Genomic DNA, 12,154 nt, shown 5'->3' on the forward strand with positions numbered 1-12,154 from the left:
GTTTCCCTGTCCTGGTGATCAAAGAACAAGAGACAGGACAGCTCCAAGCAGCTCTGTATTGCTTAGAGAGAGAAGCTGAAGGCAAGAATAACAAGGACATCGCCAGCCTGCTGCAACATGGCTCAGTTCCTCCAGAGCATTCAAAAAGTGGTAGGAAATAAAGTGGGGACAGAGCTGGGGTCCATGGCACAGACAGACAGGGAAGGTGTGGCACAGACAACTGGAGCATGCCCCACAGGGATGCCCACCTGGATGGTGATATCATAGTTCTTCTCAACGAGGCTGTTCTCATTCTTGGTCCCAAAGGCAATGAAATTGTGCACTTTGATGATGCAGGTGCAGCCGGACTCAAAGATGGGCTCCAGGCCGTAGATGGCCCTGGCACGGCAGGCTTTGCGCAGGAATCCAGTGGCCACTTCTACATCCTCGCTCACCACACGCCCAAAGAGCTTATCTCCCCAGTAGCCTGCGTCAGCCAAACCCTTGGCAAACACCATGGGCGTCATCTCGATCTCCTCTCCAACTGGAGGAAGGAAGAGCATGGGAGGGGGGACATGGTGGGCATGTCCTGCCCCCTCTGCAGAGCTGCCTGCTCCCTGTGCAGCAAAGGGCAGAAGCTGCCACTCATCAGCATATGACCCTTACCTTCGATCTCCTCCCGCAAGATAAAGCCTGACAGCACTAGAGGAGACAGAAAGCAAAGAGGTGAGGAGAAGAGGGGGCTTCAGGGAGACCTTTGAGCACCTTCCAGTGCCTGAAAAGCTACAGGAAAGATGGGGAGGGACTTTTTACATGGGCATAGAGTGATAGGACAAGGGACAATGGTTTTAAGCTGAAAGAGAGGAGATTTATATGAGATTATCAGGAAGACATTCTTCCTGTGAGGGTGGTGAGACACTGACATGGTTTGCCCAGAAGAGCTGGAGCAACCTGGTCTAGTGTGGTGTCCCTGCCCATAGAGGGGGGGCTGGAACTTGATGATCTTTAAGGTCCCTTCAATGATTCTGTGATAAGGTCCTGCCAGGATTCCATGCTGCCCTGTGCACTTCCGCACAAGGGATGGCAAGGAAGATGGTGGGAATCATTCATCTATTAGCAGACGGAGGCAGATGCACCTCATAGAGGTGATGTTATGGGCTCTGCAGTTTGCCATGCCACCCCACAGCACACCTGGGCAGATGGGATAGCTGCCAGGCTGCTGAGGTTTCCTCACCTTCTGGGCTGAGCAGGAAATCAGTGGAGTCAGAGCCGTACTCATTGCTGATCACACACCGGTAGACCCCGCAATCCTTCTGGGACACCTGCACCACAGCCAAGGCTGCCTGGCCCTCGTCACCAGCACTGGAAGAAACCAGAGCATGGCCTCAGCTCCACGTGATATGTGGGGACACTGGGGAGCACTGTCACAGGCAGTGCGGGTGGGCACTGGGCTGCCCTAGAGGGCTGGAAGAAGGCTACAAAGGAAGCCAGCCCAAGGGCGGCCCACCTGCTCTACCAGCACCTCTTGGCATCAGGAATCCTGCCCTGCAGTTTGGACTTTCAGAGACACTTGCCTTCCCAGCAAGCCCTGAACAATCCAGCTGGGATTGGGCTACAGACTGATAAGGTACTTGCCTCTCAGTGTGGCTGGGTCAGGGCTGTGCTTGGGCTAACATCTGGATGGGATGGCTGGGAGCCAAACAGCCACAGAGGTGACCAGCTTTGTTGTCAGCTGTTCACAAGTGAGGGCTGACACCTCTCCCCATCCTGCAGCCTGCCCCTCTCCTAGGAACTGGCAAAACCCCTTGAGCAGGCTTTCTCCAGCCTGTAGACCAGGCTCTGGGCTGGCAGTTCCTCTAGCCAAGCTGGTGACACATCAGGCACAGATGGGTCTCCACAAGAACCAAAGGCCCGTTTCTGTCTCACATGGCCAGCGCCAAGCAGCAAGGGGATGGCAGGCTGCAGAGGGATGAGGTGGGCCCCTCATCCAGAGACTCGCTGGCTGAGCAGGCTCTACCCTGGTCAGCTAGATGGCAATGGCCGCTCCTGGTCCACCTGCCCCAGCTCAGATACCCTGGATTAAACACCAAGACACCATAGAATGTGGTTTCTGCCACAGAAGCACCTCTGTCTGCCTGCTCATTACAAAGGGAGCTCAAGGATGCCAAAAGGCATGAGGCAAATCCCACCCAGTGTGGATGATGTTCCCACACAAGCTTGAAAACAAGTTGCTCTCCATAATGCACCCAAGGGAGCATCCAGGAACACAGCTGCAACCCTCACATCTTATCACTGGGAGTCCCACTTTGGCAGCCCACACAACTCTCAAGCTCTGAGATGGGCACAGCACCTTCTCTGCCCTCCCCAAGGTTCAGGTGCAGCCTCTGCTTTTCCCAGGGCATCAGGAGCATCAAAAGGACAAATTTGGCAGCAATCCCCCATCTGGGTGATGCCCCCTCCCCAGGCACTGAGAAGATAAAGTCCACAACACACAATGCCATAAGCTTCCCATGCAGCCTTAACAGCAGGGGCACCTTCACCCCATCACAAACACAGAGCTGGATTGAACACACCAGCCCAGGGCCATGTCCAAGGGCTACAAGGAAGTGGAGCTGGCAGGTTACCTCCTTTGGGCTTCTGCTACAGGGATCTCGTCCTTGTACCACATCAGGTTAGAATCACTCAAAATATTGAAGAACTGGCACCAAAGTTTCAGGTGTCCTGAGGCATCGGAAAATTGTTCTGCCCTGATCTTACGAATCACCTGTGGAGCTGAGGACAGGGTGCAAAGAGATGGATGGTGAGACACACAGCAGTGCTGCTTAGGACCTCGGTGTTGGGTATCACCTGTATGTCAGCAGAGCCTGGCATAGCGTGACCTTCCCCAGGAAGGTCTCAAAGCTCTGCTTGGATAAATATAGTGGGATACAAGTGTACACACTCATTCCACAGCTCAGCACTGCAGGACCTAGTGAGGCCTGGACAGAGACAATGCAGAAAAGCACCATACAGTGCTAGAGGAAACATTTATCTACTGAAGTTGGGATTTATCAAGGTTACCAAGAATATTTCTGTGAGGGTATCAACTGGTTCCCATAAGCACTTTACACCTTTCCTAGTTCAACGCCATAAGGGGTCAAATTAGCATTGACTGTAGAGGTGGAAAAGCAGGGTGCAACTTGCTGATGCCCAGTGGAGCTCTCATATCATGAGGCATGGTGGGAACCAGGACATGCAGACGAAGGACAAGAGGGTTGTATGATTGTTTTGGCCAGGGAAGTCCAGGCTGTGGAGACAGCCAGCCTCAGCACGGCTGTCTCTTGTGTTCCTCTGCCCTCCCTGTGCTAGGAAAGAAGTCTCAGGGCAGACTTTGGGTTTTCACACAGCCAAAGGGCAATGCTGAAAGCCCTGCAAATGCACGAAACTCAGGTGGCCCCACCTGACTATCATCAGCCCAGTCGGCCAGGCTCTCTTTGTAGGCAACAAAGAACCATGCTTGATGGGAATGACCTCTTCCCTTACCTTTAAATGGGTTATTCACTTTCTTGGACTCCGCTGGCTGTTCTTCTGGCTTAGTATCTTCAGGGACTTCGTGGTCACCACTGCTGTCACCTGTGGGCTCCTCATACAGCTTAGGAACCTCCAGGGTGGCCATCTTCCTCATGAGGGTTGGCGAGCGCTGCTCTGCTGGAGGAGGCAGAGCCAGTGCAGGCGACTGCAGCAGGGCCACATTCCTCCTGGATTGCTGTGGTGAAACAGTAGGACTTCTCACCTGCCCTGGGCTCTCTGGGGTGGCCTCCCCTTCCTCCTCTACCTGCTTGGTTTTTGGAAGGTATATTTTGCGCCGGGCCCCAGAGGCAAGCTCCTCTGGCGTGGCACAAGGTAGTACTGCCAGAGGGTCACCAGGGCTCCCTTTCTCAGGGCTTGCTGGAGGCAAACTGGATATATCATGATGAGGCTGCCCCATTCCATCTGCTGGCATGCTGCCCACCACGATGGAGGGCACAGAGAGCTCAGGAGACACCCGGGTACGTCTCTTTGGTGGCACAGGCCTGCAATCCAGCATCTCCTTGCTGGTAATGAGTTCCTCGTTAATCATGCCTGTGATCCGCCGGGATGTCCTGGGGGTCAGAGGCAAGTTCTCTGCTGTTTGGAAGAGCTGATTGTTTTGCACCTTTTCCAAAACTCTCCTTGAGGTGCGGGGGCTCAGGCCTGCAATGCCTGTCTCTGGGAGCATAATTTCCTCTGCAGCAGGCTGCCCCTTGTCCCTGGGGTCACTGTCTTCTTTTGTGGCATCCTTACTGCTATCTGACATTTTTAAAAGCAGCAGCAGATAGTTCTTCAAGGAGGAAACAAGGTTTTTGTGCTGCATCTTCTCCTCCAAAGACATCTCCTGAGTTGTCTCAGGGCTAGGCAGGACCAGTGGTACTTGTGGCTGAACCTCAGCACTTCCTTCAACAGTGCCTGAAGGTGCTGCATGTTCCTGGCACAGAACTGTGGCTGTTTGCTCTCCTCCCTTCCCCTGAGGTCCCACAGGCACTGGTTTGGCACTCTCTTCCCCTAATGTGCTGGCTGAAAACTTCTCTTTCAGGGCAGATCCATTTATCTGTTTTATTTCTGTTTCTCTGCTCTCAGGAGACAGCAGCTGGGCTCCAAACAGGACCTCTCCTGCTGTGGCCTCCATTCTTGGGGTGCCATGAGCTGCAAAGAGTGCCTCCTCAGCCACTGAGGTCCCCACTGCAGGAGCAGGGTGCAGCTCTTCCTTGGCAAGTCGAACTGAAGCAGGAGCTGGTGTCTCAGCCAACTGATGTCCCAAGGATGCTCCTCCCACTTCCCTGTGTGCAGCTGCAGGAGGTAGCTCTGCTGCACCACTCCCTCCTGCCTCTGCACCAGCATGGCTCACAGGCAGCTCTACCGCCTCTTTGCTCTTCCCATCTTTGACTGCTGTCTGATGCACAATTTGCTGAAGAACAGAACTTTCTCCAGGCTCTGGAGGACTTGATTTCTTTAGCTCTTCCTCACCTTGGCTTCTGTCTTCTTGATTTGACAGTCCTTCTTGGATCTCTCTGCCCTCAAGACTATGGGAATGTCCTTCTGCCTGTTTCCTAGAGGGTGGGTGCTCCTTGCTGGACTGCACATGGTCTGGAGAAGGTGCTGGTGGCTGTGGTGGCTCCTGAGGCCTCAGCCGAGGATTTGTCCTTTTCCTGGCCCTCCCAGTCTCCTGGCAGACAGGTATCTCCTTCCTGAGCTCCTCTAACTTATCGGCTTGCTGACTGGTCTCTATGGTTGGACTGGACACTGGATGTATTAGGTCACCAGCAGACTGTCCCATTGTTGCTGCAACCTAGTAAAAAAAAAAAAAAAAAAAAAAAAAAAGCATAATTTTACTTCCTGGGTCTGCTCAGTGGTGCTTGTGGTCCAGCTGTGCCATATGGCATGGCCCAAGTGCTGCTTGAATCCTAAGTATTAACCTGTTATCCCCAATACTCACTCATCCAGGGCCTCCTGGCTTCGCCATTGTCCTACAGTAGTGCATCCCTCAGCCCCCTGTCATGATGCACAAAATGTGGGGGTTTTTCAGTTGAGTCCAACTCTTCTGCCTTTCAATGCACAAAGAGGCAGGAGATCTGTCTCTCTACAACATCCTTGGCTTTTAATTCCACCTCTGACTCAGCGCCTTCCCAAGGAGCACACCTTTCCCATTTTCACCAGCCATTGCCGAGGCCTCGTATAATTTCCCTGCTCTTTTAAAGCTCTGTGCTGCCCCTGCACTAAGTCTGCAATCTCCATTCAGCTGGGGCAACCAGTGTGTCACACACTCTCTGGATGAGGCCACCCAAATGATTTACAGCAAAACTGCACACCTTGACATTATCTATGCTACCTGACCCTCCTGTTTCTTTGACGTTCAGGTAGCTCAAATGCTTCTGACTGTAGCTGCACACCAGCAGATGTTTCAGCAAGCTGTGGCTGCTGAGCTTCATGCTGAGGAGATCTGGTGAAATCCTCCAGCCAAGGGTCACCTATTTTTGTAGGATAAGGCTCATGGGAGGAGATGATACCATGTGTTCAGCTGATGCTCAGCTGGCAACATCAGGACAATCACAGGGGAACAGGGAATGCACACAGCAGGGTCCACTTACATCCCAGAGGATCTGTTGCTAAAGTTTTTCTCCTGAGAACTCTGACCTGAGCTTCAAGCCTCCAAAATGAGGTCCATGGGAAAGAAGGGCTCTGGCACTCAGCCTTCTATTTTGTACCACTTTGGCTTTGTTTGAATGCTTGGAAAAAACAGGAAAGGTAATGCTGGTCTCTCAGCAAGCCCCTTCCCAAAGAACTGTTAGAACTGTGAGTATAAGAGGACTGGGATGAGAGAAGCAGCATTAGGGGGCCCATTCCTGCACCCAAAATTCAAGTCTGTTTCCTTTGTAGACTGCAAAGAATGCCAAAGGCTCTGTATTTTCTGTCTCTGCACACAGGGCATGCAGAAATAGGGCCCTAGTCCATGGGGTGGCACAAGCAGCCCCAAATGCTGCATGTCCCTGCTGCTGTTACCCCAGAGCCACCTCCATACCCTGCTGAGTGTTACAACGCAGAGCATTCCAGTGCTCAGGCTTAATGGGATTTATTTTGGGCCTTTCACTACAAGAAGGACACTGAGGGGCTGGAGGGAGTCCAGAGAAGGGCAATGGAGCTGGAGAAGGGGCTGGATCACAAGTCTGACAAGGAGCAGCTGAGGGAGCTGCGGGTGTTCAGCCTGGAGAAAAAGAAGCTGAGGGGAGACCTGGCTCTCCACAGCTCTCTGAAAGGAGGCTGGAGCCAGGGGGGATCAGTCTCTTCTCCTAATGAACAAGTGATACAACAGGAAATGGCCTTAAGTTGTGCCAGGGGAGGTTTAGATTGGATATTGAGAACAAATTCTTCACAGAAAGGGTTGTCAGGCCCTGGCCCAGGCTGCCCAGGGCAGTGGTGGAGTCCCCATCCCTGGAGGGGTTTCCAAGCCGTGTAGATGCGGTGCTGAGGGACACGGGTCAGTGGTGATCTTGGCAGTGCTGGGTTAACAGTTGGACCTGATGATCTTAAAGGTCTTTTCCAACCAAAACAATGCTGTGATTCTCTGATTTTAAGAGACAGGCAGGCTTCATGCAGCGAAATCTCTCTGGGTTTTACCACAGTATTTTGCTCCTTCATGGTACAGAAAGGGATGGGAATGGCCATGGCCCCAGAGGCAAGGCCAGCCCTGGTCTCTCTGAGCTGGGGGCTGAGCAGCACACTGCCTGGGGCTTGGAGGTGGATCAGGGCTGGATGTTCTCAAAGGTGGCTGTACACAACGGTGCTGGTCAGTGGGGACACCTCTTTGGCTGAAGAGGACTTAGGGCAAATTTGATTATCATTGGTGCACCAATTAAAGCTTATTCTGAAAAGCCTCTGGGAGCTTTTCAGAAAAGCATCTGTCCTTAAGCAATCATAAAACACTTAAACTAGGGGTAGGTAAAAGAAATATAATAAAATCACCAGTTTCAAAGTTAGGCAAGAGTGATCATCACGCAAATGCAGTTTCTTCTCTGATCTTGCAAGTGAGGTGTGAGGATGTTCAGAGCCTGGTTACAAACTGACAATTTTGCTATGGATAAATACAACTCAAAAGAGAAGCCCTAAGCATGAGGCCCAGCTATGTCTCAAGGCCAGGAAAACACTCATGCACCTGTCTTGTTTAAGGAAAGGATTAAAAAAGAAAAAAACAAGCAACTCAGTCCTGGGGAGTGAAAATACCCCAAAACACCTGGGAGTCAGCTTTGAAGGGCTTTAAAATAGCTTATTTGGTCACACAAAAGTGTGAGCACTTTCCTCAGCATGCCCAACTAGCTGACGCATTCAAATTCAAATCAAAAGCATTCCTTTTTGTCTCCTCAAAGGCACACCAGCAGAGAAGTTACAGGCTTCTCTCTGTGAGTGGGTTTTTGAAGAGGAAAATACCTTGATGCATGTCAAAGCCTGAGGCTGACAGACCAAGCCTGGCTGCTGCACACCAACACTTGCCCCTCCTCGAGAGCAAGGGGCTTTAAAATGAGTAGTGCGATGGTTTCGTTTGGTCGGGTTTTTGTTAGCAGGGGATGGGCTCCAGAGGTGGCTCCCGTAACAAGCTGGGAAACTCCCCCTGCTCCAAAACTAGCCAAGGAGCCATTAGAGGGACAATAGATGAACCTCTGCCACTAACATACAAAAGAACTGAGGTAAGAGCTAAGCTGAGCTAACAGTTAGAAAATAACAGAGCTGGAGAGGCAAAAGGCAGTGCTGGGGTGAAGATCTCATGGTTGGGGAGGAAGAAGGGGAAGAAGGTGCCCAAGCAGAAGTTTCCCTACAGCCCATGACGAGATGGCAGCTGTGCCCCTGCACTCATGGAGGAACGTTGTGGAACATTCCCTGAAGGCACCAGGAGGGGGGAACTTGGCCACTGGACTTGGATTTTGTGGCCAGTGGGCTTGGATTTGCTGCCAGTGGACTCGAATGATGCAGCCGTGGAAGCCCCCGGGCAGGGGAGGTGCCTGTTCCCGAAGCCCCGTGACTCTGCAGGCAGCGCTGGAGCAGCTCCGGGGCTGGTGGGAAGGGCTGATGGAGGAGAGGTTGGTGAAGGATTCTGCCATGGAGGGACCCCGTGGGGAAGCAGGGCAGGACTGTGAGGAATCCTTCTCCCTGAGGAGGAAGGAGCAGCAGGAACCACCAGCCTGTGAACTGACTCTAAACCCCATCCCCCTGTGCTGCTGGGCGGAAGGAGGGAGAGAAACCGAGAGCAAAGTCATTTGGGCAGGAAGAAGGGAGGGGTGGGTAACATATGCAAGCCCTGCTCTGCGTGTGTCTGTGTCCTGTGGGCATTGATTAGTGTGAAATTAAATTATGACTTTTCCCCAAGTTGAGTCTGTTTTGCCCAGGACCTTAATCAGTGAAGAACTCTCCTTGTCCATGGTCTCAACCCATGAGCTTCTAGTTGGGTTTGTCCTCCCCATCCCAGGGTGTGTGTGAGGGGGAAGCTGAGTGAGCAGCCACGGGGCTGGTTCTTTGTTGCCGTATTGGGCCCAAGCCATGACATTATTGGTGAGCCAGGCAGGAGAGAGACAAGGAACCACGACAAGTAGAGAAGGTGAAAACTTTGCCATGGGCTTAAGCACCCAGCAGTTCCACTTCCTGTATCGTACATGTTTCCACATCCTAAAATATTTGCATTACCAACCGAGGGAGATGTGATGGATCTGGAGTGCCTTCTCTGATAGTCTTGGTTTGTATCAAAAGGGTGCACCTAGCATAGCTCAACCCTCAAACCCTGATGGCAGCTGCAAATCAGACTCAGGGAACCTTTTACCAGAGAAAGCAAAAGAAGAAGAAAATAAAATAAAAATAAAAAAGAAAAAGAAAAAAAAAAAAGAAAAGAAAAAGAAAAAGAAAAAGAAAAAGAAAAAGAAAAAGAAAAAGAAGAAGAAGAAGAAGAAGAAGAAGAAGAAGAAGAAGAAAAAGAAAAGGAAAAGGAAAAGGAAAAAGAAAAAGAAAAAGAAAAAGAAAAAGAAAAAGAAAAAGAAAAACTAGTAGCTTCCAGTCTAGTGTTTTCATGGAAAATGCTTCAAGTGACAAAAATAGAAGTTGACTATAAGATGCAGAGTGAGGGTCAGGAGCAGGTGCCGTGTCCTGGCACTGCATCACCACCACAATGAGTCTTGCAACAGAGTTTTTCCAAGCAGGAAGAGCCAAGAAAATAGCCCAGATCTACTGTATACACGTTGCACTGTAAAAAAAACTCAAAGCCCTGCCCAGTGCAGCTCACGTGGGGTACCTGGCACACTGTGCTCATTTGCATGAGGGCTCCTGAGAAGCTCAGGCTCAGTGGAACTGAAGAGATGTCACTGGCCTTGCTGCCTGTCACAAGCACGAGGCATCCACCCCCGACTATAAATAGCCATTCAATGCTCCCTGCTTAACTGATTTGGAAACATTCTGCATGAGGTCAGCCTGCCAACTGAACAGGAGTGCTCACAGATGCCCTGACGTACATCTCTCCTCACACCTCGCCTGACATTTCTTGGGAGAGGGGGTGGAAGCTCTGCTGTCTGAGCACACCATGTCTAGAAAGCCCTTTTTCCTGGCTGCTTTGGGCAATGGAGACCTATGAAGCCTCAGCAGAAGAGGCTGCCAGGGCTGGTGCCACAACACAACTGTGCATCATGAATATTTTCTTGTTCCAACCCTTTTGTTGGCTGCTTTCTGTCCTAGTTACCTCTGGACAGACGGCTTTGTTTCGCTCCAACGTCTGGGCTTGGTGCTGGGCCTTTTGTCCCTTGGATGACACAGGTCCTGCCTCCAGCACCTCTGAGGACAACGGAGCATCCTCTGTCTGTCTGCTGACTGCCACAGGCTGGTGGGCAGCCTCACTTGCAGCCTCTTCCTTGGCTCCCACCTCCTCCTTCCCTGCTGCCAGATCCACTTGCTTACCAAAATACATCTCTCTTAAAGAGAAGTGCATGTCGCCATTGATTTTAGTGTCCTGATTCACAGCTTTCCCAGGCTCACTGATTATTGGACTGTTTTCCACTTCTTTATCATTCTCCACCTTGAAACGTGCATTCCTGCGTAAGGGGACAGAAGGGGCAAACCTTGGATTTGTAGAGGGGTTGGCCCTGTCTTGCCCACTTTCCTCTCTCTTGGAAACTTCCTGCTTTGCTGCTGGAGGAGCCTCCACCTTCTTTTTCTTTTTAGCTGCAGCATCTTTCACCACTGGCTTGTTTGCTAGGTCCTCCACTGTCTCATAGATGTATGTGAGAAAGCTGTTCCCTTTCTCCTCTACACTTTCCAAAGAGGCATCTCCATTGGTGGTCACCTCTGCCTTCAAAGGTGCAATCAGTTTGTTTGGAAAGCCTGTAGTCACGTTGACCGGCTGCTCCTTTGGCTCAGCGATATCCTCATGTAACCTGGACTGAGAATCAGCAACATGCACCTTTGCTGTATCCTCCTTCTCCCACAGAGGGGCTCTTGACTGGAGATTCAGATCCCTGGCCAGTCTCCTCTTTCTCTGGAGTCGATCAGGGCTCATTCCCTGCAACTTCTCCACCTCCACATTTTCTTTCCCTCGTTTCTTGCCCTGTTCTATCTCTCGCAGCTTTACTTCAGCTTTTCTCTTAATTTTGTCAAACCACTTCTGATGGATTTTGAACTCCGTCATGGTTCCCACTTCCAGCACACCAGAGCAGGACACGATGCCTTTGTTATTCCTAGCTGAGGCCTGGTAAATGCCTGCATCCTCTTCTTGACACCTGGAAACCAAAAGCTCTGTGTGAGACTTGCCCGTTCTCCCTGGGCTCTACCACTGGGCACACAGGCATGCATGCTCTCGCACTTCTTGCTCCAGAGGGGCCAGAAGAGAAAGACATGGAGCCTTGAGGTGCCCACAGTAGGTCTGGAGGCCTCAGGCTCTGCCTGTTCTTAGCACTAGCAGATAAGCAAGTTGGATTTAAATCAGTGCCTAGCTGCCCCCTGGGCTGTAACTCTGGTAAGAGAGGCTGAGATGGAGGAGGAACAGCCAGCAACAGGCTTCCCAGCTGTTCTGGGCTACGTTCCTCTGCAGGATCTTCTCTCAGCTCTTCACAGCTTACATGACATTTCTGTTCTTCCTCCAACCTGCCTTACCAAAGCCTTCCCATCCTGCTTCACAGGCACGAGCACAAGTACATGCAGGCCATATCTGCTGTCCCCCCTTGGGGATATGGGGCCCATGGAGATCCCTGCTCCTGTGAGAGGTAAGTCAGCCTCTGATGGAAACCTGGAGCACAGCTGTGGTGGCAGAAAAGCTCAGGATAGAAGCACAAGGATGACAGGACTATCAGCAGTACTGATATTCTGTACTTTCAGACACTGCAGTGTCTGTCTGACATCCCAAATCCAGGACTTGAGGTGTGACAGGTCTCTGCTTGCTTGGGACATGGTGTGCCGGGCTCTCCAGAAACACCACCCTTGTTTAAAGTTAAAAGAAGCTGGTAGACAGGGCTGAGTAAGGGAGGCCCTTAGCTCCATCAGTCAAGTGCCAAAGCAGCCCTTTCCTTTCCTGACCTCACAGTGAGAGCTAGAAAAGGCCGTCCTGGAACAGGGATGCAGCCCTGATCCCCTGGACTATCACCCTGGAGGCAGTCAGTGC

The 12,154-nt window shown here is 51.5% G+C and overlaps 1 protein-coding gene across 2 annotated transcripts in view; it reads right to left on the reverse strand.

Annotated features, from left to right (window-relative positions):
- The window catches only part of ALPK3 (alpha kinase 3), a 35,566-nt gene that overhangs the window by 2,642 nt on the left and 20,770 nt on the right, over positions 1 to 12,154 (reverse strand). For both annotated transcript variants that reach the window (XM_051628312.1, XM_051628313.1), the window contains 6 exons: positions 10,244 to 11,276; positions 3,502 to 5,323; positions 2,604 to 2,751; positions 1,214 to 1,341; positions 646 to 681; positions 249 to 523 (listed from right to left, as the gene is read on the reverse strand). In XM_051628312.1, the coding sequence (XP_051484272.1) occupies positions 249 to 523; positions 646 to 681; positions 1,214 to 1,341; positions 2,604 to 2,751; positions 3,502 to 5,323; positions 10,244 to 11,276 (3,442 nt within the window). The remainder of the gene's footprint in view (positions 1 to 248; positions 524 to 645; positions 682 to 1,213; positions 1,342 to 2,603; positions 2,752 to 3,501; positions 5,324 to 10,243; positions 11,277 to 12,154) is intronic.

Source organism: Apus apus, chromosome 10 (genome assembly GCF_020740795.1).
Source record: "Apus apus isolate bApuApu2 chromosome 10, bApuApu2.pri.cur, whole genome shotgun sequence".
NCBI classification, from domain to species: Eukaryota; Metazoa; Chordata; class Aves; order Apodiformes; family Apodidae; genus Apus; species Apus apus.